The 26575-nt window shown below is 42.0% G+C and overlaps 1 protein-coding gene and 1 pseudogene across 8 annotated transcripts in view; one reads left to right on the top strand and one right to left on the bottom strand.

Annotated features, from left to right (window-relative positions):
* Positions 1-26575, bottom strand: part of AMBRA1 (autophagy and beclin 1 regulator 1) — a 171660-nt gene that overhangs the window by 97458 nt on the left and 47627 nt on the right. For 5 of the 8 annotated variants that reach the window (XR_015766670.1, XM_028111350.2, XM_028111349.2 and 2 more), the window contains 2 exons: positions 9655-9741; positions 5400-5579 (listed from right to left, as the gene is read on the bottom strand). The exons of 1 other annotated variant lie outside the window; for it this stretch is intronic. Coding sequence is in view for 6 of the 7 variants with exons in the window: in XM_028111350.2 (XP_027967151.2) it covers positions 5400-5579; positions 9655-9741 (267 nt within the window). In the remaining variant the exon portion in view is untranslated. The remainder of the gene's footprint in view (positions 1-5399; positions 5580-9654; positions 9742-26575) is intronic. 2 more of the 8 variants (XM_088017907.1, XM_088017908.1) reach the window with 1 other exon arrangement.
* LOC114215382 (solute carrier family 25 member 3 pseudogene) lies at positions 1186-2478 on the top strand (annotated as a pseudogene).

Genomic DNA, 26575 nt, shown 5'->3' with positions numbered 1-26575 from the left:
CCTTATGCTTATTTGCTTTCTACATTCTAGCAGGTGGTCTGGGCTCAAAAGCAGGCAGACAGCAATGTCAGGGGCAGCCACACCTTTACCCTGCTTGTGAACATCTTTATGCAAAGAGAGATGCTGAAGACTTCAGGACAGACCTTCTGACAGCAGGTTTCTGGATGTCCTATTTGCGCATTTTGATAAACACAGGGACCCTGCAGTCTCAATCCTGGCCACAGACAGAGATGAATGGCAGGAGAAGATGCCTGCCTGGGTAGATGGTCATTAATCCAGAACACAACAGAAAATTTAACCCGATGCTGACCAAACTTCAAAGCTATCCTCCCTAGAGATAAATCTAGATAGTCTTCTTCCACAGCAAATTCAGGGAGCGCAAGAGCTCAAATGTAGTTCTACATCATTTATAAGGTTTTTATTTTATTAATATATTTTTAAAGTATTTATTTGAGAGTGAGAGGGCATGCAGGGGAGGGGCAGAGGGAGAGAGAGTCTCAAGCAGACTCCCCGCTGAGTGCAGAGCCTGATGCGGGGCTTGATCTCATGACCCTGAGATCATGACCTGAACCAAAATCAAGAGTCAGATGCTTAACCAACTGAGCCACCCAGGCCCCTCCATTTTTAAAGGTTTTTAAATCTGTAGAACAGGGCACCTGGGTGGCTCAGATGGTTAAGCGTCTGCCTTCGGCTCAGGTCATGATCCCAGACTCCTGGGATCGGGTCCCACATCGGGCTCCCTGCTCCGTGGGAGCCTGCTTCTCCCTCTGCCTCTCTCTCTCTGTCTCTCATGAATAAATAAATAAAATCTTTAAAAATAAATAAATCAATCTGTAGAACAGGGGCGCCTGGGTGGCTCAGTCATTTGCCTTCGGCTCAGGTCATGATCCCAGGGTCCTGGGATCAAGCCCCGCATTTGGCTCCAGGGAGCCTGCTTCTCCCTCTCCTCTACTGCTCCCCCTGCTTGTGCTCTCTCGCTCTGTCAAATAAATAAATAAAAATCTTTAAATCAATTTGCAGGACAATAAAAACCAGACACTAAGTATGTTTGCTCCTGTTCTCGAATCTCAGACATGTCTGATTTTGGTAGTCTCTGTATCCTCATTAAAAAAAAAATACTACAATGGAGTAAATACCTCATTAGGGTATTATAAGGATTAAAAAAGATTTTAGAGCCATAGCCTTTTCGAGTGAGTGGTTGTGTGTTCGCCATCTTAGGAAAAAGATGTTCTCGTCCGTGGCGTATCTGGCGAACCCATTCAATGCACCCCACCTGCGGCTGGTACACGATGGCCTCACCGGCCCTGCAGCAGCCCCGCGGGGCCCCCGGGCCCGCCCCACCATTCCCGCAATCTGGCAGCAGCCTCTGTGGAAGAGTATAGTTGTGAATATGGCTCCGTGAAGTTTTATGCACTGTGTGGCTTTGGTGGGGTCTTACGCTGTGGTCTGACACACACTGCTGTCGTTCCTCTGGATTTAGTGAAATTCCGTATGCAGGTGGACCCCCAGAAGTACAAGGGCATATTTAATGGATTCTCAGTTACACTTAAAGAGAATGGTGTTCGTGGTTTGGCTAAAGGATGGGCTCCGACTTTCACTGGCTACTCTATGCAGGGGCTCTGCAAAACTTTTATGAAGTTTTCAAAGTCTTGTATAGCAACATGCTTGGGGAGGAGAAATGCCGATCTCTGGCGCACATCACTGTATTTGGCTGCTTCTGCCAGTGCTGAATTCTTTGCTGACATTGCCCTGGCTCCTAAGGAAGCTGCTAAGGTTCGAATTCAAACCCAACCAGGTTATGCCAACACTTTGAGGGATGCAGCTCCCAAAATGTATAAGGAAAAAGCCTTAAAAACATTCTACAAGGGAGTTGCCCCTCTCTGGATGAGACAGATACCCTACACCATGATGAAATTTGCCTGCTTTGAACGTACTGTTGAAGCATTGTACAAGTTTGTGGTTCCTAAGCCCCGAAGTGAATGTTCAAAGGCAGAACAAGTGGTTGTAACATTTGTGGCAGGTTACATAGCTGGAGTCTTCTGTGCAATTCTCACCCTGCTGATTCCGTGGTATCTGTGTTGAATAAGGAGAAAGGTAGCAGTGCTTCTCAAGTTCTTCAGAGACTTGGATTTAAAGGTGTATGGAAGGGACTCTTTGCCCATATCATCATGATTGGCACTCTGACTTCACTACAGTGGTTCATCTATGACTCTGTGAAGGTCTACTTCAGGATCCCTCGCCCTCCTCCACCTGAAATGCCAGAGTCTCTGAAGAAAAAGCTTGGGTTAACTCAGTAGAATGATCAAAGCAAATGTGGACTGAATCTGCTTGTTGATCAGTGCTGAGGAAAGTGCAAGAGGAACTTTTATATATTTGACAGTGTAGGAAATTATCCATTCCTGGTATAATTACTGTAGTCTCTTGCCTAAGGCGAGGGTTTCAAACCCACTGTTGAAATAAACCCAACTATTCATGAAAAAAAAAGATTTTAAATATATATACAAAGTATATTAATATATTTATATTACAAATGTTTTGTATGTTATAAATTAGTATACATATGAAAAATATTACTATAGCTGATATCTTTCATTCAATACATGAGGGAAAAGAACCAAAAAAGATGGGATGTGGCGACTCTATACACCTAGATGGGACAAGATAGAGGATGGGAAAATGATCCCTGGCTTAGCAAATGGGAAGAGAGCTGAAGATGTCGAAGTGGGACGGCAAAGGCAGGAGTATGGTGTACTATGAAGGCGAGGAAACCAGTAGAACAGTCTCTCTTAATGGCACCCTAAGTGTTAGGAGGATTCCAGGCCGTGTCTAACTTACCTGCTTCTCTGTACCTGAAAGAACTATAAATTATGATTGTACAAGCTTCTAACCTTCCTTCTAGTTATCAAAGCTAAGGACAAGGATTGGGGCAGAGAAATTAAAATGGGTCGGTACATTCCCTCACTTCTCACTCACTCCCACCTCCCAGCACCTAGAAATTAAGAGAAGAGAAGCAACCCCAAGCAGCACTCAGTTTACAACAGGAAGGAGGAGGGCAGGGAAGAGACAGAAAGAATGAACAGACAGTAACTCAGCATCAGCCAGCTGGCAACTTCCTTCACTAGGAGACCTGGACTACTAATACTGAAGTGACTAATCCACAGCTGTTATTAAAAACAAGATTACAGTCTGCATCAGCCCAAAAAGAAAGGCAAACACCGGGTGAAGGACTTTCAGAGGGGCATGAGAGAAATCGGCCCATCGTTACTAATCAGGGAGCAACGGAAGACCCCTAGGGAGAAACAACGGTAAGTCAGCGTAGGAAAGGTGAGGAAGGTGATGTAAATTCAGGTCGTGCTGAAGCCAGCGGGGAGGTGAGAGCACAGGTGGGCTGTGGGGAGCACAAGGAGGAGGCAGTCTGACACAGGAAAATCGAGGGGGAAGGAAGAGTAGAGGGAGGAGGTGGTAGCAGAAGAAAGAGAAGGTAAGATGAGAACAGAACATTTCAAACTAACCCAGAACTCCATTGTGAAGGACAAGTCACGAGGCAAGATACAGCTCAAAGGCATCAGCGCCACGTTTCACCACTGCAAAGAGGTAACACAGCCTTCCCAACGTGCACGGAGGGAGGCTATGCGATCTGCACCAACTCCCAGAGCTCCCCAGGATTACTGAGGCTTTTCAGTGGTACTAAGTCCCCGCAGTCTTGGCGTGTACTTGAAACTGCTTCCCCGAATAGACCCCAGTGCTGAAAAAATAATCATAACCTGCAGGGGAACATATTTCACTCCTGGTGGGTGCCTGACTGAGGGAGTGGAGACTGTCTTTCCCCTTCCGGCCAGTATATGCACCCACCTTCCCCTACAGTGGACTGAAGGGAGAATGACTCGGGCTAGGAGCCAGTGGGCAGCCGATGAGAAAGGACCAGCACCCCTGCTCCACGTGCCACTGCAGCTCCTTCAGGGCATCCCTGCATTTCTTTCACGTTTACATCTTCCCCAGACAAATGAACCGCCCATTCAGTCTGCCTTCTGCTTCCAAGTACACAATTGCTAGTGTGTTTAAGAACCATAACTGGAAGGCAAATTGGTATAAAGGTTGTTTCCACCTTCTTAGTCATCTTTGGCAGAGAGATTTCTCCAACGCATCTTAAAGCTCTATTGCAAGGTGACTCTTGGGGAACCATCCGTTCAGCTCACAGAAGAGGAAAAGTCGAAAGGGAGGCAAGAACTCTTAATATCCCAGACCTGACCAGGCTATGTCAAGATGGAGAGGGGAGGGCGCCTGGGTGGCTCAGTCGTTAAGCGTCTGCCTTTGGCTCAGGTCATGATTCCAGGGTCCTGGGATCGAGTCCCACATCGGGCTCCCTGCTCAGCAGGAAGCCTGCTTCTCCCTCTCCCACTCCCCCTGCTTGTGTTCCTGCTCTCGCTATGTCTCCCTCTGTCAAATAAATAAATAAAATCTTTAAAAAAAAAAAATGGAGAGGGGAAAAAAAGGAAAATGACTGACAGGCTGTCCTATTCCAGTATAAAAGGAGAAAAAAATAAGCCTTAAAACACCTCTCTCTCACTCGTTTTGCATGTTTGAGAATATCAAAATATAGGAAATCAAAACAAGAGCCAAATGTCCAATTTGATATAAGCCAGGGAAGTTTGAAAATGGAAAGAAACACAACAAATGGCTAGAAAGGTCAGGAGCAGCAGGTCAGAGAATTCAAACACAGCAGTGAGACGGAGGGGTTTAATCCTGTGCGTGGGGCTGACCCTGCTCCTCCAGCTCACCCCCGCCCTCCAATCAACCACTCAAAAACACCAGAAGAGCAAGGAATCACCTCTCAAGCCACCACATTAATTTGACAGGCAACTTTCAAAGGATCCTTATGGGAGAGGTGGGGGGAGGGAGAAAGTTTAAGCAATGGAGTAGGACCTCAAAGAATCCGTGTGATTCAAGGGTACTAAAAGGAACTGTCTTTAGGGAAATCTGGGCATTCTCATTATCTCTAGTCTCTATACCTACTCTGCTTAAGGAAAAAATACCCACCATCCTGTCTCCTTGTTGTTGTGAAGACAGGCCATGAGAAGCACTTCCACAGCCACTGTTCATGCGAAAGGGAAATAGAAGCGCTGCCTACGAGCGGCACCATCTTCTCCAGCCTGGCCTGGGGCCAATGGGTTGTCTCTCCCCACAGGCTCCGGTGAATCAGCAGCACAACTGCCAGAGGTGGGGAGGTGCGGGGGGGCTGTGCCTTTTAACCCCCTTTCCCTCACCCCATCCTATAACTCATAAATAATAACTTAGGGGGTTGAAGCAAAAATGTCAACCCCTGCTGCTTAGACAGCGGTCAACGGGGAAGCACACACAGCTGGGAGGACAGGGAAGAAACAAGCTAAGGAGGTACTTACTCAAAGTCCTCAAACTCCAAGTCGGTTCCCTCTACTGATGGGCCCTGGTTGTCTGAGGAAGAGGAGGAGGTGGAAGAACGGAGACGGTTCTGCTGATAGCGCATGGAGCGCTGGCGAATACTGTCTCTCCGTGAGAGATACTGGATCATCCTCTGGGCGTAGTATGCAGCAGGAGATAATCTGAGAGAGACAGAGATGGACAAACACAAACTAGCACTAATGTGGGGAATACTGTGAAAGACAGTAAATCCAGCTCTCCCATGGCATCTCCCTGCTGAGGCGAACTCCGGAGACATGAAAAATAAAGGGCATTTAACTCACCAGGAGATCTGTACTACACAATATGCTTATCAGACTACCACCAGTGTTTCTGTTCTGAGAGAAGGCAAAGAGGCTGTTGAATCAGTCATCATCTGCTCAACGGCTGCCCTCCCAAGGGGATACCACTGAACCTGCCTTTTTAGTTTCTTAAGGGACCCCTCATAGCTGCTTAGGGTGCTCTTCACACAGATTCACGGCCTTCTTCAATCATCCACACTCAAAATATAAGAAACGAAAAGAGACCACAACAATCATCTACAGGCCAGGTCTTCTTTCATTTTATACAGGAAAAAGAGGCCAAGAGATGGCAAACCAGGCATGACCAAAGAAGGCGCCATCTTCACCAGGACGTCCTTCCTCTCCAACAAATCCACACAGCTCCAGATTTGTCCTAGCTCCCTAAAATGAGCTCTCTGAACCTCTCAGATCTATGGATTATTCACAGATATTTGTAACACAGAGAAAATATTCAGGATCGAAAAAGAGACTAAAATATACTCAGGAAAACAAAACCTAACAGGGAAAAAAATTTTCTATTTCTTACACTTACAACAGAGCATCAGAGGCTACGTGGGCACTAAGCAATGTAGTAGGCAACAGTTATTCTTTTTTCTTCTCCCTTACCATGGCTATTCTCAGTGGATAATTAGTCTAGACCTCTATTCTTCTAACTGTGGCTTAGAGTCTTCATATTCCATGAAAACATCTAGTGTCCCATACAATTCACCACATTCCCTTCTTTCTCAAGTTTTTCTTCCATCTTTCACAATACTGCTACATACTAAGAAAGTGAGAGAAGAACAATAATAGAAAAACATTTTATATGATAATATTAAGTGGATTACTAAGAAATTTCCAGGCTTAAAACTTGCCTGAGGCACACACTTTAACTCAACAATTCCACTAGGAATTTTACCATACAGAAAAACACAAGGATACAAAGATATATATATATATCTGTATATGTTGTTAGCATTAGTGAAAAACCAGAAAGCGTCCCAAATGCCCAACAGATTAAATAAACTATATCTGTACAAAGAAACACTATGTAGCTATTAAAAAGAATAAGTCATCCCTATATACACACAAGAAAAACCCTCTAAAGCAAAAATTTAAGTGGGAGAAAAATTGAAGAATGGTATGCATATACTAATATGTATATAAAAGCATATGTACTTCTGCAATTAAACAAAAAATTAAAAGGAAACACAGCAATCCTAATGAGGATTCCTGGGAATCTTAACTTCTATAATATCTGAATATAAAAGGAAAAAAACATATAAACATATATACACACACACACATTTTTTTTTTAGAAATCTGAAGAAACTGAGAATGGAAATAGTAATAGTTACATCCAATGATAGGAAAACTATTTACAAAATCTTGCTGCCTGACTTTTCATTACCCCTGGAGAAATTTTCTGGGAAAATCCTCAGTAAAACCACTGACTCAGACCAAAGAGATTCTGCAGTCACCTGCTATAGGAACTAAGGCTACCTCTGAAATGCCAGTCATCAGAGGTGGTATCCTTTTGGCCATTCATCAAATGGAATTCCCAAGCAGGCCAAATTACAATCTTTGGAACTCAAAAGTCCTTGTCATAGAACAATATACTGTATTTGGCATCCCGGAATCCAAATTATACAGCAGGGCAAGGGATGCACAGATGCCTTGGCCAAGATCATCAGAGTACAAGAATCATTTCTTAAAAGTCTCAACGTGTGGAGCTTTCATTATCCATTGGTCCCCTATTGCCATACATTTTGCAAGGATGAATCAACAATCCTAAATTTTCAAGAGACAAAAGTCAGCACTCTTGAGTTGTTCTTATATCTACTAAATATACAGAAATCTTCCAGAAGTCAATCATTGAAGGTTAAATTCTCAAGTCAATCAGACTAGAAACGAATGTAAAAAACATTTCAAGAACAGAATGAAGATTCTTTTTTTGGAACTGATTCTGAAAAGTGACCATAAGTATACTCATTCCTCAGTTGATAGCCCACCCTAACTAATGGGAAAATTATATTATTGGTGACAGAAGTAGAAAGAATGTTGATTCATCAGACAATAATAAAGACTACCCTTTTATGTAAGGGCACAATTTCAGCAGTAGGTAACCCCAATTGTTTAATTTCACTATAGGATAGGAATTCCCTAAGCTACAAAACTATGCATCAATGGTAAAGAAAAAAAGGATTCCTGGCACAATTATCAAATACAAGTACATCCTGGCCTCATCTTTTTTAGGTATCCAGAGGGAAGCTAAGGATCTGAATGCTGAAATGCCCCATAAAGGCTTTGACCTATATGTATTGTGTACGGTGAAGTCTAAGAGGAATAAGAAATTAAACAACCAGTAATGAGGTAGCAGTCATCCTCCTACTGAAGAGCTGGATAATCACCAAACTCTAGTGTCCCAAGTAAAAATTTTAAATGTTTAAATAAATCCACAAGTTTTATTCAAGGAAGAATACTTTCTCCTCCAAAGAAAACCTATTCTGTGTTCAGAGAGAAAATGTAAAAATAGCAACACCACAAAGTATGACACTTTCTGTGATAAAGAGATCTGAGTGGGAGTAAATAAAAGATTTGTTACATGAAAGGAGGACAAATAATGGTCTCTAAGGATCACTGTTAAACTTTGTCAGGCTAAAAATTCTGGGGATGGGATTCCTATTGCTGTCCTAAAAGAAACTCTTTTATAGCAAGAAATTCTCTTCTCAGCGTTTCAGAGTAATCTGATTGACACATAAAATCTCCCTCTCTTATTTAGGACTTACTACTTTCAAGTGTGATCAGAGACTAACATAAACTTCCTTGGTTTGGTCATCATCATCTCAGCTGCCTCCAAATGTTCCCCGATCCTTGGATTTGCCATTGTATGGAAAAGGAAGTAAGACAGTAATGGGGAATCCTTTCATTAGTCTCTCAGAAAGAATGCTCAGTATCGTGACATAACTGTGGCAATAGTGAAATCACTCAATATCCCAACAATCAACTTGGTCTACGGGTCTTTCCAGACTTGATATTCTTAATCTAAAGCAAAGCTCATTTAGTTTCATCTAACCTATATTTGTTAACTTGCCAACCCCACCATTACAAATTGCTCTTTCTTTTGGCAAAGCCTCACAATATGCTCTGGTATTGCTTACATAATGTAAAGGTTATCCCCTATTTAGGTCATTAACAGAATCAGTAAGTCTGGTTGTGACAACGCCAAAGGGCTGCTCACTATAAATAAATGTTATACATCAACTCAACACCCATCCTTGGTCCTCAGTCACCAGTATCAGGTAAGGGTGGGCTTTGAACTTCTCTAAGTGCTTTTTTAATCTCTTTGAGAACTCTTCAAATATCTTCTGATCGGTGTAAGGTAAACACTTTAATAAAATGCCAACTTGTTTTAGCTACCCTTTTGTTAGTCATCTCTTCCTTTAGGTTGCATCCAAAAATTGAACATCTGAATGAGTTTGACTTCTACCTTTTGATAGTCTAAATTCTCTCTCAAATAAGAGAAAGTAGGATTATTTGTTAGTTGGTTAGTTTTAATTTGTAAGTAATTTCCCTATTAATAACAATTTGTTTCCCTTTTGGCTTTCCATCTGAATGGCAACAGCCTCCCTGATCAGCAAAAAAGGAGTATCCTGTGACTCTGCCAGTGGCCTCCTCAGGTCTCTCCTCTAAGTGCCCCACTTACAGAAATGAGCCCCAAAACACAAGAGCTCAGTCACAACCCTCTGCCACCAGAGGTTCTGTTCACTTACCTGCAACACTTCCCAATCACCTGAACCACCTGTCTCAAAACTGTTAACTGAAGAGTAAAAGAGCACCAGGACCAGAGAGGCACAGAATGGGGCTTCCAACAGCTTGGCAACCCCAAGGGCAGCCCCTCCCCCCCACCTAGTGCCATTTCTCACTTTGGCCTTACCTCGCTGGGTCTGGGTAAATTGGGTGCTCTCTGGATCCTGCTCCATCATAACGGGATAATGAAATGAGGGAAGACTCCAGCAGCCTCCTAGCAGAGATTAAAAAAATGGCAATAATCCCTGTCAATTACCAACTCAGAGGTCATTCATAAGGGAAAAATAGGGGGAGAGATAAATAACATCCCCCTTTGTAGCTAGCTAGCACCTGCTATCTGGGATCACAACCTTCCTACAAACTAAATACTTAAGAGACATAAATAAATGAGCTACAAAGCTCCCACACTGGACATGGCCACTGTATTATGCTGAATACTGCTCTTCTGTGAGAAATGAACAAGTGTTTCAGAGACATGATCTTATTTCTATTTGCAGTTTCTCCAGCAGACAAATAGGAGGTTGGGATCAACACAGGAGGGGAAAATTAGGCATACCCAGACATATTCATGTAGTGCCAACATTTATCTTGGCGTTCAGTTTCTCCACGTTATCCCCTTATCTTCTCCTCATTCTGCTCTGCCCATACCCTTTTTGTGAGAAGAAGTACTCCTCAGGCTCTCTTAACTGACAAAAATCTTTAATTATATAACCTAGCCCAATCATAAGTTCAATTGATCATATGTCAATACACCCACATTTTACTGAGCACTTTTTTGGTGCCAGGCAAATACTAAGCACTTCATATATCTTTCCTTACTTAAAACTCACCACAACCTAGCAAGGCAGGCATTACTATACAAACATGAGAACACTGGGCCTAAAAGTTAAGTATATGGCACTGTGCACAGGGCTATTGATAGCACCAGGACTCCAGAGAAAGTCAACTCCAAAATGCTTCAAACCACAATGCCCTACTGTAGGACCTTCCAGGCTCCATGCAGGTAAAAAGTATGTTTCAACTGTGAGTCCAACCTAGAATGTGGGCTCCGTATTGCTGGCTCTTCCTGTTTTTTAAGGGAAGCCAGAAACCTGGACTTTTCCATGAAATCTCCTGTTAAATTTTAGCTAAAACATTTTTTCCCTCTTTGAACAAGGGCCAATTAAAACACATCTGATAAATGTGGCCCAGGGACCCCCCAGTTTGCCGAGTCTGCCACACTCCTTCCCAACTCAAAATGTGCTTTGGCAGCCAATCAAGCTCCTGCCATAGAACACGTTTCAAAGGAAATGGTCTCAAGAAAGAAATGCATATTGTTCCTCTCCAGCAGCATCTTGCCTGGCTCTCCCGAGAACAGGTCTCCGGCTCCCTGCCAGACTCTTCTTTAAAGCAGATCTGCAGGATAAGAACAGCAGCTACCAATCTTTCCCAATTGAGTTAATTCAATTCACTGTTATTAAAACCAGCTGGCTTTAGGTAGAGTCATGTGCAGTCACTTTATCCCAACAACTGGCTCACCAAAGCATCTCCCCTAACAGCCTGGGGAAGAGCTACAGGAGAGGCCCTGTCAATCTGGCTTGCTACCTTTCCTGCCCAGGATGACCAACTGTTAAAATGATGCTTTCTATCTAAACAAGGCCTAATACCTCCCCACACAATTCACTTTAAGCAGTCCTACCACTGAAGGAAGAGAAAATTACAATGTAACCAGTGAGGAAGAGAAGAAAGCAATAAAATACATCTCTCAGGCCTGGGATCTTCAATGATATCACTGTTGACAGCAGCAGTAATGCTGCTTCTTATCAATTCTAAGAGATACCCTCCTGTTTTAACATGTCTGAAATTGGGATGCATCTCATCATTGTGTGACAGTTTATTTTTTTAAAAGATTTTATTTATTTGAGAGAGAGAGAGCGTGAGCGGGGTTGAGGGGGCAGTGGGAGAGGGAGAAGCAGACTCCCCACTGAGTAGGGAGCCTAACACAGGGCTGAATCCCAGGATCCTGAGATCATGACCTGAGCCCAAGGCAGACGCTTAACCACTTGAGCCACCCAGGCGTCCCTGACATAGTTTACTTGGCAGGATTTTTTTCTTTCATTAGGGGCACATAAAATAATGGCATGTCTTTGAGTCTTGAACTACAGAATGTTTATGAGAGGAAGGGGTAGGGAGAGGTACCTAGACTGGAAAAAGAAGAAAAGTGAAATTGAGAAGAATATCTATTCAGGACATTTATACCATCTTAGATAAATACTTGTCCAATACTAATTAATTAGTTCTATAGGAATTTGGAAGGAGTTGAATGGAAGCAAGATCTGGGAGCAGCTGACATCCCTGAACACCCAGAAGTTTGTTCCATCCCAAAGGGCTCTGGAGTTAGTCCTGAGTATAAGTGAGCCCCATAAGGTTATCCTCTAAATGGCTGCTTAGTAAGCAGAAGCCCTTTGGCAAGGAGCATCCTGCAGAGCGACCAACATATACCTTTTTTAAGTACTTCTGCCTAGAAAATGATGCTGCTAAGTTAGGAAGCCAATATTACTCCCATTACTATGCTAAGGCAGTGTCAGCATTCAGAGAGATGAGATGACTTTTTAAGGATCATGTAAAGGAGATTCTTGAACTAGAAGAGTCTGGATTAGATAATTTCAATTTAAATGATTCCATTTTATAATCCTGCAGAGTCTACTTCCCACCCTAACTTCCTATCTTCATTAGAAAGACTTCTTTAATCAGGGTAAAACCAGAATGTTAAGCTTTGTCTCTGGGGAGTCCCTGATGAGGTTCTTTTGGAACATGCATCCCTTGTGCCTACTTACTACAAAATCTGCTGGCACCATTTATGCTCCCCAAGCAATACAGTGGACTGGCAAGCCATATATACACACATATATATATATATATATATATATGGCATTCTAACTGCTAATACACAAAATCAGAAGCACCAATTACTATGAATAGCACCCCCACACACTTATCACTGATTAAACATTGAATTCTCTTCAGTTACAAGTACTATCTGAAGGAATAAAAAGGACTTCTCCAATTGGTGTTGAACACAGAAAGAACCAGAGCTACCAGATGAGTAAATGTCACCACCACTCCTAGGAACCTCAAAGAAAGATCTTTCTCTCCTACAGTCAGCTTCCTGCAAACAGCCATCACTGGAGAAATGACATAAGAAAATGGGATGAGATGCAGCCGTGCACCTTCTTCTCTGGCCACTACAAATGTGACCTGACTTAACCATCTCTCATGCAACTCAATAATGCGAAATCAGGTAGGACTCAGGAGGGGGTTCAGACACACTTGTTCAAGCTTGAAGCTACCATTTCATTCTGACCTGTAATCACAATTTAGAAATGTTTTTAAAGAGTCACTGAAACCCTTTACAGGAAAAAAACACACACAAAAAAACCCTCTTTCTTTGCAAGTTTGCCCGGTTCATTCTCTGTACCAGTGGTGTCCAAGTGAGATACACAGGGGTTGTGCTATTTTGATCCACTGGAGAACAGAAGAAAATATCAGAACTTTTTATTTATAATGTATAACCATAATATATAATACACACACACACACACACACACACACACTGCTCAAAAGACTTTTACTAATAGAAGTATTTTTTTTAAAGTCTGAAGACCACTGCTCTATCAAACTATATCCTACTTTTAAGAAAATCCAACATTCGGAAGAATAAGCACAAATATATAAATATAAAAACCATACATCTAAAAGAATAAGCACAAAACATAAACATAAAAACCATAAATATGTAAAAGCATAACCATACTCCTACATAGCACAAGAGAGAGAGAATGATAAAGCAAATGTGGTAAAATGCTAAGATTTAGGGAATGTGGGTGAAGGGTATATGGGAATTCTTTGCACTATTTTTGCAACTTTTCTGCCAGTCTGAAATTATTTCAAAATTAAAAACATTCAAAAAAATTAAAAACATTCAGTATACAAAACTGAAAAGTAAACCACTGAAAACTAAAAAGAAAACTCTTCATTCTCAAAAGAATCACTCACTTCTTAAAAAGGATTTTTTTTAAAGATCTGATTTATTCATTTGAGACAGAGAGAGGGAGAGGGAGAAGCAGGCTCCCCGCTGAGCCAGGAGCTCGTGTGGGGCTCGATCCCAGCACCCTGGGATCATGACCTGAGCTGAAGGCAGATGCTTAACCATCTGAGCCACCCAGATGCCCCTTAAAAAGGATTTCTTAAAATAGCAAGTTGCCCTAATACCCTAAGGTAGGTTTGGTAAACTACCGGCCCCAAGTCAGCTGCCTGTTGTTTTTTTTTTTTAAAGATTTTATTTATTTATTTATTTGACAGAGAGAGAGAGAGCACAGATAGAGTGGCAGGCAGAGGGAGAAGCAAGGCTCTCCGCTGAGCAAGGAGCCCGATGCGGGGCTCGATCCCAGGGCCCCGGGATCACGACCTGAGCTGAAGGCAGACACTTAACCGACTGAGCCACTCAGGCGCCCCCCCAGCTGCCTGTTTTTATAAAGTTTTATTCAAACATGGACACATCTACTCATTTATATATTGTCTATGGCTGTTTTGGAGCTAGCAAGGCAGAGTTAACCCTGACAGGAACAGGCTTAGAATACTTACTACCTGGTCCTTTACAGAAAAGCAATCTGCCCACTCCTTGCTCTAAAATATTTGCTTACATAAAATCCCTTGAAAGATAAAGTGAGGGCGCCTGGGTGGCTCAGTTGGTTAAGCGACTGCCTTCGGCTCAGGTCATGATCCTGGAGTCTCGGGATCGAGTCCCACATCGGACTCCCTGCTCAGCGGGGAGTCTGCTTCTCCCTCTGACCCTCCCCCCCTCATGGTCTCTCTCTCTTTCTCTCTCTCAAATAAATAAATAAAATCTTTAAAAAAAAAAGATAAAGTGAAGTCACTAAGAAATGGAACAGAAAAATATGAAATCAAAGTATTACATACTTGAGTAAGTCATCAAAAATTAATATTAAACCCTGATAAAATCATTAGTCAACAGAAACACAATTCAAGCTGTAAAATTCCTAACATTTTAAATGACTACAGCTATTTCTTCCTTTCCTGATTAATACTCTGAATATGTGTAAGTGGGAAGTGGGTTCCCTAAATCCACTATATCCTTTGATGACTACTAGGAAAACAATGAAAAAAAAATTGTGGAAGAAAGCTCTGGGAAAGAACAAAGTTGTCAGGGTAGATGAGATGGGTCATCTAAAAAAGAACTTTCATTTCAAACCCAATGGATATCAGAGTGCTCGCTTCGGCAGCACATATACCAATGAATATCAGAGCTGAGAAGCAGAAAGTTTGGGTACCTTTATACATGTCCAAACAGAATGAATAAGCCAGTGACAACTCTTCCTTACTCAATAATTATATCCTGAAAATATTCTTTTAAAACTAGTTGTCAGATGACAGAAAAAAATCAATATCCTAAAGCAAATAAATATGTTTAAACCTCCTCTAATCACTGGGAAAAATCAATTGCCAGAACTCTGTGACCTATATGATATGTAAAGCCTGGTCCAAGAACCCAAGATGCCACTGATGCCCCATGCCTAAAGAGTAATTTCCCAGCCTAACTTTGATGTCTGGGTGATATCTGCTATTTTAGTTCAGGGGAGCCAAACCCAAAACTAATAGCTCCCTTCTGCCTAGAAAATAAAATCTAAATTCCTCAGCTTGGCTCCAAAGCTCTGCAGCTGAATTTCCCATTTCTTCTGGATATATGATATACTCTAGCATGGTGGGTTTCAACCTTTTTGGCCTCAGAATTTCTTTTAACTCTCTTAAAAATTAGGACCCCAAAGAGCTTTTATTTATATGGGTTTTATCTATTAATATTTCCATTTGAAATTAAAATTGAGAAATTCCTAACACAAGCACACATACCAGAGTGATAACCTTGTTACATGTCACACAGCGAAAACTCCACAGACACTTGTGGAAGAATGAGAGTGAAAAAGACAAAGAGCAGCTCAGCATTATCACAAAAATGGTTTTGACTTTAGGAATCCCAGGCCACTTTGAGAAGCATTGATCTAGCTAAACTAAACACATCCTCATCTCATTTATGTATTTAGGTTAACCACTGCTTCTTTCTGGAAAGTTCTTTTTCCTATCTCTGCCTTAAAAAATCCTTCAAAACTCAAACATCTGACTCCTCCACCCAAAAGTTCACACACTCTACTCTCTTCCCAAAGACCCCACTGCATTTTGAAACCTCTCTTAAAAGGCCTCTGCCTGGGGTGCCTGGTGGCTCAGTTGGTTAAGTGTCTGCCTTCGGCTCAGCATGATCCCACGGCCCTGGGATCGAGCCCCACATGGGCTCCCTGCTCAGTGGGGAGCCTGCTTCTCCCTCTCCCTTTGCTGCTGCTCCCCCTGCTTGTGCTCTCTCTCTCTGTGTCAAATAAATAAATCTTTATTTTAATAAATAAATCTTAAAAAAAAAAAAGGCCTCTGCCAAGTCACCATGTACTATCGTTACCTCTAAGTATGTTTTGTCTCTGCTACTGGACTACAAGCCACATGAAAGCATGTACTGGGTCCAAGTCATCCTTCTGTCCCCATTAAAACTCCTAATTAACATATAATAGGAGACCAATAAAAGCCTGTGAATAAATCAGCAGTCCTAAGTAGAAATGGAAGAATAAGCAAGAAGACATATCTGATTGCCCCTCACTGACCGCATGACATTCAGACAAGGTTGCTAGATGTCCAAAAACTCACACTAAAATTCCTGAAGGAACAAGGTCTTCAGGAACTGCTTACATCACCCTTTATCCCTCTGGTCACTTAAGCTGCTCAGGTTAAAGTGCTGACATAGTTGTCCTGATAAATGCAGTGCAGCCTGGTCCCTGGGAAGCTTATTAAATCATAAAGTCAGCGGCTGGCTATTTGCCTGGGAAACTACCACAGATGCTCCTGGATGGTATATTGCTAAAAGAGACCTCACAGGGGAAAGAGGGCAATGTTTTCAGGGGGAGGGAGGGACAGGAGGCCAAAGAAACTTGGATGCACTATTGCCTTCTTCATTTTTGAATCTTGCTCTGCAAGCCCCCGATCTCTGCCTTGGCGCATGCCTGGGCTGGGAGATGACAAGCCCTTATTCTTTATAAAAAATAATTGTGTGTTCTGAAATGACACCTCTATTATGATTTCCAAATTGACATCTCTGCTTTAAAGCGGAGGCATCCAAGCCTCCCCATTTCACACACTGGCAATTATCGTTTAAGTTATCCAACGATAGGCACTCATCTGATCACTGCAGGGCCCCCTAGTTCTAGGGGTGCACTTAGAGCACGATGCCGTTGCCAGTGAAGCCCAGCAGGCAATTCCTGCCCCTGCTGTGGGGGTAGACCAAGGCAAGGTGGCACTGCAAAAAGGCTGACACCAAGGGGAAAAAAGACATACTATAGAAAAGCTCACAGTGCCTGTCCTATGGATCGGCCTTATTTTACTATCATCAAGCATAAACAATTCATGGGACTCAAAACAATGCCTTTCACCAAAACATCTTTACAAAACATTAACGTATTCCTCAATGCCTCTGTGCAGCGAGAGACAGATGGTAAAACATCCGAGCACAACATAATCATAGATACCAAAAGGAAAGAAGCTGGAAACAGAATTCATAATTGGTATATAACTGTGTATCTAGTTATACAAAAGTCTTACCTGAGAAGTCAGCCAAACCCCTCTGAGAATTTCTGACCCTCTGCTAACTGTCTGGTAGGTGGTTTTTTTGTTTGTTTGTTTTAATTAGGCTTCACACCCAGCACAGAGCCCAATGCAGAGCTTGAACTTACTACCCTAAGATCAAGACCGGAGCTGAGATCAAGAGCTGGATGCTTAACCAACTGAGCCACAGAGGTGCCTTAGGTGGTGATTTTTGATACAATTATAAAATGACTGGTTGGCGCTATGCTTAGCTTTTGTATATCCTCAACACATTACATTTTAATTATAAAATTTCAATTTATAATAAAAACTCACTTTCCTCAGCAGCGGAACTCAAAGGCCCAAGGTGATCTACATGGACATGTTTACTCTGTCTCCAAATTCATTTTGTCTAGGAGACTTGGCAGGTCTGCTCACAGACCACACACTTTTTTTAATTAGAAATTTAGATCAGGGGCTTTTCACCAAAGGGTGAGTAAGAGCGTATCAATGACAAGTTCCACAAGTAGTTCTGATACTCACACATAGCCAGACAAGCAACAGCTGTGATATACAGGTTTAGATTTTAATTAAGAGGCAGTATATCCTAATTGACTGGTTTCCTCCAAAATCAAGAAGAGATTTACAAAATCCAATAATCCTAATTTCTCAGCTAATTTTATTCAGAATAATAGATAATTCCAAAAAAGGCTATACCTATACCAACTAATTCTACAATGACTATACTGGGTAGAATCATTTACTGCTTCAATAACAGCAAACCTGTACACTGCTTCCTAGATCATTTTTCACATTTCTATTCCTAATATGAAATTTAAAAAACCCTTTACAAAGGCCATCTGTTCTTAAATGACAGGCCACTGACCCTGGTATATCGTAAACACTATATATTATAATATGAAGCAAAGCCTTAGGGCCAACATCAGGAGGGCAAAGAGAGTTAGTAAATGAAGACTTACAAGAGAATGAGGAAAAAGAAACACACAGTGGGCTGGAGCATTTACTAACCAGAGGCAAAGAGGCAGCTTTCCTGGCTCATGTCTGTAATGAGGTTTCTGGAGTCTACAGAAATAGGCAAGGGGCAGAGACTCCAGCTGGGCCCCCAAACCATCCACTGTTAGCCCTTGAGCGAATAGAAAGCTCTGAGTACGATCCCTTTCTTACATCCTGGGTTCATTCTGAGCTGCTTCTCTTGGTGACATCTGATTTTCACTGATTTGCCTCTGGGGGGATACGACTTGCTCTTCTACCCTGATCCTGACTTCAGCAACCTTCTTGATTCCTTTTGGACTCGCATTTGACTCCACTAGAATAATTTCTCCACCATTTCCCTCTGTCTAGACAACATGAAATTGTCATAAATGACACCTAAAGTACAATTAGTAGAGAAACTGCAATTTCCACTTTCCTCCCCCGTTCCCCAAAAGAACTGCACATTAACATCCTCCAGCATGTCAATCAAACACTACCCTGAAGATTAACTCTGTGGAGCCTGGAAGCCATTTAATTCTCAGCTTACTAAATATTATACCTTGAGGCGCCTGGGTGGCTCAGTTGGTTAAGCAACTGCCTTCAGCTCAGGTCATGGTCCGAGGGACCTGGGATCGAGCCCCTCATCGGGCTCCCCACTCAGTGGGAAGCCTGCTTCTCCCTTGCCCACTCCCCTTGCTTGTGTTCCCTCTCTCGCTCTATCAATTAAAGAAATAAAATCTTTAAAAAAAAAATAAAAAAATATTATACCTTTCCCCCTCTACCATAATTAGAAGATGCCTTTTTTCACTACCACAAATGCTTGTAATCTCAGGGATGTGAATGCCTGCTAAATCGATACCTGTGTAAAAAAAAGTCCTTAAAAACACTACTTTGTTTAGCTGCATTTGATAGAGGGGAATCACAGACAAAAGCAAAAAGACAAGGCAAAAGAGGAGAGAGGTAATGAGAGAAAGGCATGATTCAAGACCATCAGAATCAGGCAGGAGCACCTGGGTGGCTCGATTAAGCATCCAACTCTTGATCTCAGCGTTGTGAATTCAAGACCTGCGAGTTCAAGCCCTGCTTGGGCTCCACGCCCCGCGTGGAGCCTACTTAGAAAAAAAAAGAACCAGGGTAGTACTATTACAACTATTACAAGAATGAGGTGGTTTGAAGACACTGCCAGTTCCTTATGAGAATTTAAAAAAAAAAAACAGCAAAACTGAAGGACAGCACATCATGAAATAAATTTTCAATGGGAGGGGATCCCCCCAGGGGACATATGGCAATGTCTGGAGACACAGTTGTAAATGCGTGGGGAGAGTGCACCGGCATCTAGTGGATAAAAGTCAGGGATACTGCTCAGCATCCTACAATGCAGAGCACAGACTCCCACAATAAAGAATTATCCAGCCCCGGGGCGCCTGGGTGGCTCAGCCGGTAAACGTCTGCCTTCGGCTCAGGTCATGATCCCAGGGTCCTGGAATCGAGCCCTACATTGGGCTCCCCACTCAGTGGGAGGCCTGCTTCTCCCTCTCCCACTCCCCCTGCTTGTGTTCCCTCTCTCCTGTGTCTCTCTCTGTCAAATAAATAAAATCTTAAAAAAAAAAAGGAATTATCCAGCCCCAAATGTTAATGCTATTAGCTGCTCTTGAAAACACCTCTGATATATCTTAATGTCTAAGACTAAGCAAGGGAAACTCTGAATAACTAATAAAGGACACAAGTCAGTGCTTTAGCTTTAGAATGAGAATGAAGTTTATTTTTATTTTTTATTTTTTATTTATTTAAATAATCTCTACACCCGGTGTGGGGCTCAAATTCACAACCCTGAGATCAGGAGTTGCATGCTCTTCCGAGTAAGGCAGTCAAGAGCCCTGAGAATACAGCTTAAATTCATCATCTCGTGTCACTTACTAGCTATGTGGCCTTGGGAAAGTCCATTATCTTCAATGTCCAAATTTAAAGGGAAATCCCTATTCCACAAGGTTGCTATAAATAAGAACATATGTACAGTAGCCACCACACAGTCCAATGAATACCAATTATTCTTTTCTCCCTGGGATTACAACTCCCTAAGTGTCTGCAGGGAATATGATGCACTCTGGTCACCCACGTCACTATGCCTAAAAAGGTGATTTCCCAGAAAGAAAACATGTGTCGAGAAGGACGAGCACTGTAGGGGCATAAACATGGGTGGGTATCTGAACCCTAAGAATCACATGAACCTCACTCAACTGATAAGATCAGTCAGTCATCCACCAATCTGTTAGTCTATCCAATCACTGATTCAAATCCCAAGTATTTATTAAGTGTCAACCATTGGGTATATATTAGTATATAAAATAGATACGGTTCCTGTAGTAGTCTCCAAAAATGGACCCCAGAGAACCATACTTCTTAGTATTCTTGTCCTTGTATGGTCTCCTCCCACACTGAATCTAGACCACTCTGTTCTTGCTTTAACCAAGAGAATGTGGCAAGCTGTGACAGTTCTGGCCCTAGCCTTTAAGAGAACTGACAGCTTCCATTCTTCCCTTTTGGAACTGTCACTTTGGGAAGCCTTAAGCTGCTAAGTAAAAAGTCTGGCTAGTTGGCTGGAAAGGGCACATGGAGAGAGGAGTCCCTGAGACTACAGGAAGAGGGAGAGGCCTAGCCGTCCCAACTGAGCCTCCAGGTGACTCTAGAGAGACCTCAGGCAAGACCAAAAGAACTTCCCATCCGAGCCCAGTCTACCCAAAAAAAAATGGAAGGTAATAAAATTGTTATTTTAAGTCACTAAGTTTTGTTGTGTGGTTGGTTATACATCAACAAATGAATGAAATAGTTTCTGATCTTGTAGAACTTTCAAGCTAGTCAAAATAGCAGCATTAGAACTAAGTCCATGAAGTTAATTACAAGCCTGAAGTAATCACATCTGTACCCAAAGGAAACTTGGCTACCAGAACAAAACACCAGGGGCGCCTGGGTGGCTCAGTTGGTTAATCGACTGCCTTCGGCTCAGGTCATGATCCTGGAGTCCCGGGATCGAGTCCCACATCGGGCTCCCTGCTCAGCAGGGAGTCTGCTTCTCCCTCTGAACCTCTTGCCTCTCATGCTCTCTATCTCTCATTCTCTCTCTCTCTCAAATAAATAAATAAAATCTTTAAAAAAAAACAAAAACAAAAAACAAAACACCAAACAAGACATCTGGAAACAGATCTTAAAACTCAGTACAAACCTGCTCAGTGTCCAAAGCACAAAGTCCTGGTATTGGTCAGAAATGTCAATGTCAATTTAGAAAGACTTGCTATACTCTCCTCCTTATCCCAGTCAGGCTCTATCTTTCTGAAACATATTCTGCCCTGGATGGCTCCCTCTTAATGTAGAAGGTGGCCCTAGAATTTGGGAAATTAAGGCTATTTATGCTCCCTCCTTTATCATGAGGCAGGACCCGTTTCTTTTGCACAAATCACTATAAGAGAGTGCAAGAAAGGGGCGCATGGGTGACTCAGTCAGAAGCAGTCTGACTCTTAGCTCAGCTCAGGTCTTAACCTCAGGGTCCTGAGTTTAAGCCCTGTGTTGGGCTTAACACTAGGTGTGGAGCCTACAAAAGAAAGAAAGAGAGAGAGAGAGAGAAAGAAAGAAAGAGAGAGAGAGAAAGAAAGAGAGAGAGAAAGAAAGAGAGAGAGAAAGAAAGAGAGAGAGAGAGAGAGAAAGAGAGAGAGAAAGAAAGAGAAAGAAAGAGAGAGAGAGAAAGAAAGAGAGAGAAAGAAAGTGCAGGAAAAATGAAGATAATATCCCATTCTCTTGCTATGAGCCAAATTACTTTCTGTATTATTGAACTTTCTAATACAGAACTTCACTGTGTCCACTGCAAGTGACTAATGGAAGTAACTAGCACCAGCTTTATCTCAATAACCATTCCTTATCCACCCTTCATAGGCACCTCACTTTTTTACGAACTTGGTTTGTTCCAATTTTCTATGATGAGATTTCACAGATACCCCATAAAACCTGAAGCCCCCAAAATAATACCGACCAAAAAAAAAAAAAATCTGCAGGCAATATGCCATGGCAAAAGGTTTTTGTTTTGTTTTTTTTCTTTAAATACCTTTTCTACCCACTTTTAGATCTCCCAATTTCTTTTTTAAAGATTTTTATCTATTTGACAGAGAGAGACACAGCGAGAGAGGGAACACAAGCAGGGGCAGTGGGAGAGGGAGAAGCAGGGTTCCCAAGCAGGGAGCCCGATGCAGGGCTTGATCCCAGGACCCCGGGATCACGACCCAAGCCGAAGGCAGACGCCCAATGACTGAGCCACCCAGGCGCCCCTTGTTTTTTTTTTTTTTTTAAGATTTTATTTATTTGTCAGAGACAGAGAGAGAGCGAGAACAAGCAGGACGGAAGCAGTGGGTAGAGGGAGAAGCGGAATGTGGGGCTCAATCCCAGGACCCTAGGTTCATGACCTGAGCCGAAGGCAGATGCTTAACTGACCGAGCCACCCAGGCGCCCGTTTTGTTTTGTATTTTGAGCAGGGTAACAGGACAAAGGGGAAAAGAGCAGACATTTCTTGAGCATCTAAATTTGCAAAAGTAACTAGTGCTTTACTCATCTAACCCTCACAGAATTTTCCAATTGATAAAACAGATCTTCAGAAAGGCTACTTAACTGCCCAAGGTCACAAAACAGAGCCAGAAATTGAATCCAGTGATGCTCAACTCTGTATCTTTCTATTAGTACACGTTACAAGAAGAGAGAAGGAGACTATGAGAGTTAAAGCAACATTGCATCATACGGGACAAGAGCAAAAGGAAAAATAAAAGGTGATGAATAATGCAAGGGATCTTAGCACACTACAGAAATTTGGGGGAATGGTGGCAATGGTGTGAAAAGAGTTCCTAGGTGGTCTAAAATAGTGTTCTCTAACTTAGTGTGTATCAAAACCACCTGGAGAGCTTGTTAAAAATGAAGATTACATGGTCTCCCACCCCAAGTTTCTGATTCAATAAATCTGGGGTGAGCCCAGGAACTTGTATTTCTAACAAGTTCCCAGAAGATGTTGATGTTCCTGGTCTAGGGACCACGCTTTAAGAACCACCAGCCAAAGAGCACACAATAAACACATTCTGATCTATCTACCCCAACTCTCTGAACTTATCATATCCAAAACAGTACCATCTAAGATCACTGCCAAATTTAGTGGCTCTATGAGGGACTAAAAAGTCAGCAACTCTGTTAGGATGAATATTACAACGCTCCTTTGCCTTCCAAGGGGCTAAAAGAAAATGATCAGCCCAGCTTCTGCCTTAGTTCTTTCTGAGAACTTGTAAGAGACAAGTATGAAAAGGAATCAGAAAAGCATGCAGAGAAGACTGCTGGACTTCTGGGAAGACACTAGATTGGAGAAATTTAAAGAAAAAAAAAAGTTCCTTGTTTTAATTTTAAAAGGATTACATTTGCTGAAAAGGAAATTAAGAAAATGGTCCTATTTACAGCAGCATCAAAAAGAATAAAATACTCAGAAATTAACTTAACCAAAGAGGTGAAAGACTTGTACACTGAAACTATAAAACACTGCTGAAAGAAAGTAAAGAAAGCACAAATAAATGGCAGGACATCCCGGGTTCAGGGATCAGAAGACTTAATATTGTTAAAATGTCCATATTACCCAAAGCAATCTACAGATTCAATGCAATCTCTACCAAAATTCCATTGGCTTTTTTTACAGAAAGAGAAAAAAACACCCAAAATTCAAATGGAATCTCAAAGGACAAGAGCCAAAACAATCTTTTTTTTAAGTTTTTTTTTTTTTTTTAAGATTTATTTATTTATTTGAGAGAGAGAGTACATGAGAGGGGGGAGGGTCAGAGGGAGAAGCAGACTCCCTGCCGAGCAGGGAGCCCGACGTGGGACTCGATCCCGGGACTCCAGGATCATGACCTGAGCCGAAGGCAGTCGCTTAACCAACTGAGCCACCCAGGCGCCCTTTTTTTTAAGTTTTTATTCAAAGTCCAGTTAGTTAACTATATAGTGTAATAACCAAAACAATCTTGAGAAAGCAAAACAAAGCTAGAGACCTGACACTTCCTTATATCAAAATATATTACCAAGCTACAGTAATCAAAACACTATGGTACTGGTATAAAGGCAGGGACACAGTACAGAATAGAGACCCCCAGATATAAACCCTTGTGTATATGGTCAAATGATGTTTGACAAAGGTGTCAAGACTCCATAGACAATGGTGGGGCACATGGCTGGCTCAGTCAGTAGAGCATGTGACTCTTGATCTCAGGGTCATGAGTTCAAGCCCCATGTAGGGCACGGAGCCTATTAAAAAAAAAAAAAAAAAACAAGATGCCCCCAGACAATGGAGAACTGATAGTTTCTCCAACAAATAGCACTAGGAAAACTGGCTATCCACATGCAAAAGAATGAAGATGGGCCCTTACCTTACACCATACCTAAAAATTAACTCAAAATGGATTAAAGATCTAAATGTAAGGGTGCCTAGGTGGCTCAGTCAGTTAAGCAACTGCCTTTGGCGCAGGTCATGATCCCAGGGTCTTGGAATCAAGTCCTGTGTCAGCTCCCTGCTCAGGGGGAATGTGCTTCTCCCTCTACCCCTCCCCTATGCTTGTGCTCTCTCTCTCTAATAAATAAAATCTTAAAAAAAAAAAAAAAGACCTAAATGTAAGACCTGAAACTATAAAAACTCTTAGAAGAAAACACAGGGGGAAAACCAAAAAAAAAGAAAAAAAAAGGGGAAAAGTTTTATGACACTAGAAGGAACTATGATTTCTTAGATAGGAGACCAAAAGCAAAGGCAACAAAAACAAAGACAAATGGGGCTGTGTAAAATTTAAAAAACTTATGCACAGCAAAGGAAATAATCAAAAGAGTAAAAAGGGAATCTACTGAATAGAAGAAAATATTTGCAAACTACCATATAAGGGGTTAATATCCAGAATATATAAAGAACTCCTACAATTTAACCAAAAACACACCAAAAACCAAATAACCCAATTAAAAAATGGGAAAAAAATGACTTGAACAGACATTTATCCAAAGAAGATATGCAAACGGGGGTGCCTGGGTGGCTTAGTCAGTTGAGTATCTGACTCTTTATTTCGGCTCAAGTCATGATCTCAAGCCCGCACTGGACTCCATACTCAGCAGGGAGTCTACTTGGGATTCTCTTTCCCTTTCCCTCTATCCCTCCCCTTCCCCCCCACATGCATGCATGCTTTCTCTCTATCACTAAAATAAATAAATCTTAAAAAAAGATCTACAGGGCGCCTGGGTGGCTCAGTCAATTAAGCGTCTGCCTTTGGCTCAGGTTATGATCCCGGGGTCCTGGGATGGAGTCCCACATCAGGCTCCCTGCTTAGCAGGGAGTCTGCTTCTCCCTCTGCCTCTGCCCCTCCCCCCTGTTTGTGCACTCTCTCATCCTCTGTCTCTCTCTCTCACTCTCAAATAAATAAAAATCTTTAGAAAAAAAATCTACAAATGGACAAGTATATGAAAAGACCCTCAACATCACTCATCATCAGGAAATGCAAATCAAGGCACAATGAGATACCCACCTCATGCCCATTAGGATGGGCACTGCCAAAAAAAAAACAGGAAATCAAAATGTTGGTGAGGATGTAGAGAAATTGGAACACTGGCACATTGCTGGTGGGATTGTAAAATGATGCAGCCACTGTGAAAAACAGTATAGAAGCTTCTCAAAAAATCAAAAATAGAACTACCATATGATCCAGCAATCTTCCTTCTGAGTATATATGCAAAAGAACTGAAAACAAGATCTGAAAGAGATATTTGTCCTCCCATGTTCACTGCAGAATTACTCACAATAGACAAGATGTGGAAGTAACCTAAATGTCCATCGACAGATGAATGGGTAAAGAAAATGTATATACAGTGGAATATTATTCAGCCTTTAAAAAGAAGGAAATCCTGGTGCCTGGGTGGCTCAGTCATTGGGCATCTGCCTTCAGCTCAGGTCATGATCTCAGGTCCTGGGATCCAGTCCCACATCGGGCTCCCTGCTCGGCGGGAAGCCTGCTTCTCCCTCTCCCAACTCCTCCTGCTTGTGTTCCCTCTCTTGCTGTGTGTCTCTCTCTGTCAAATAAATAAAATCTTTAAAAAAAAAAAAAAAAAAGGAAATCCTGTCGCACGCTACAACATGGATGAACCCTGAGGACATTGTACTAAGTGAAATAAGCCAATTACAAAAAGACAAATACTGCGTGACTCCTCTTAAATGAGGTTTCTAAAGTAATCAAACTTACAGAAAAAGAAAACAGAATGGCAGTTGCCAGGGATGGGGGGTGGGGAGAATGGAAAATTGTTCAAGGAGTATAGTGTTCCACTCATGCAAAAAGAAAAGTTCC

This window comes from Eumetopias jubatus, unplaced genomic scaffold, assembly GCF_037043125.1.
Source record: "Eumetopias jubatus isolate StellerSeaLion01/CBP00866 unplaced genomic scaffold, mEumJub1_p1.0 scaffold_13, whole genome shotgun sequence".
In the NCBI taxonomy this organism is placed as follows: domain Eukaryota; kingdom Metazoa; phylum Chordata; class Mammalia; order Carnivora; family Otariidae; genus Eumetopias; species Eumetopias jubatus.
Note: the sequence above shows the minus strand (reverse complement) of the source record. Positions and strands in the feature narration are given on the sequence as shown.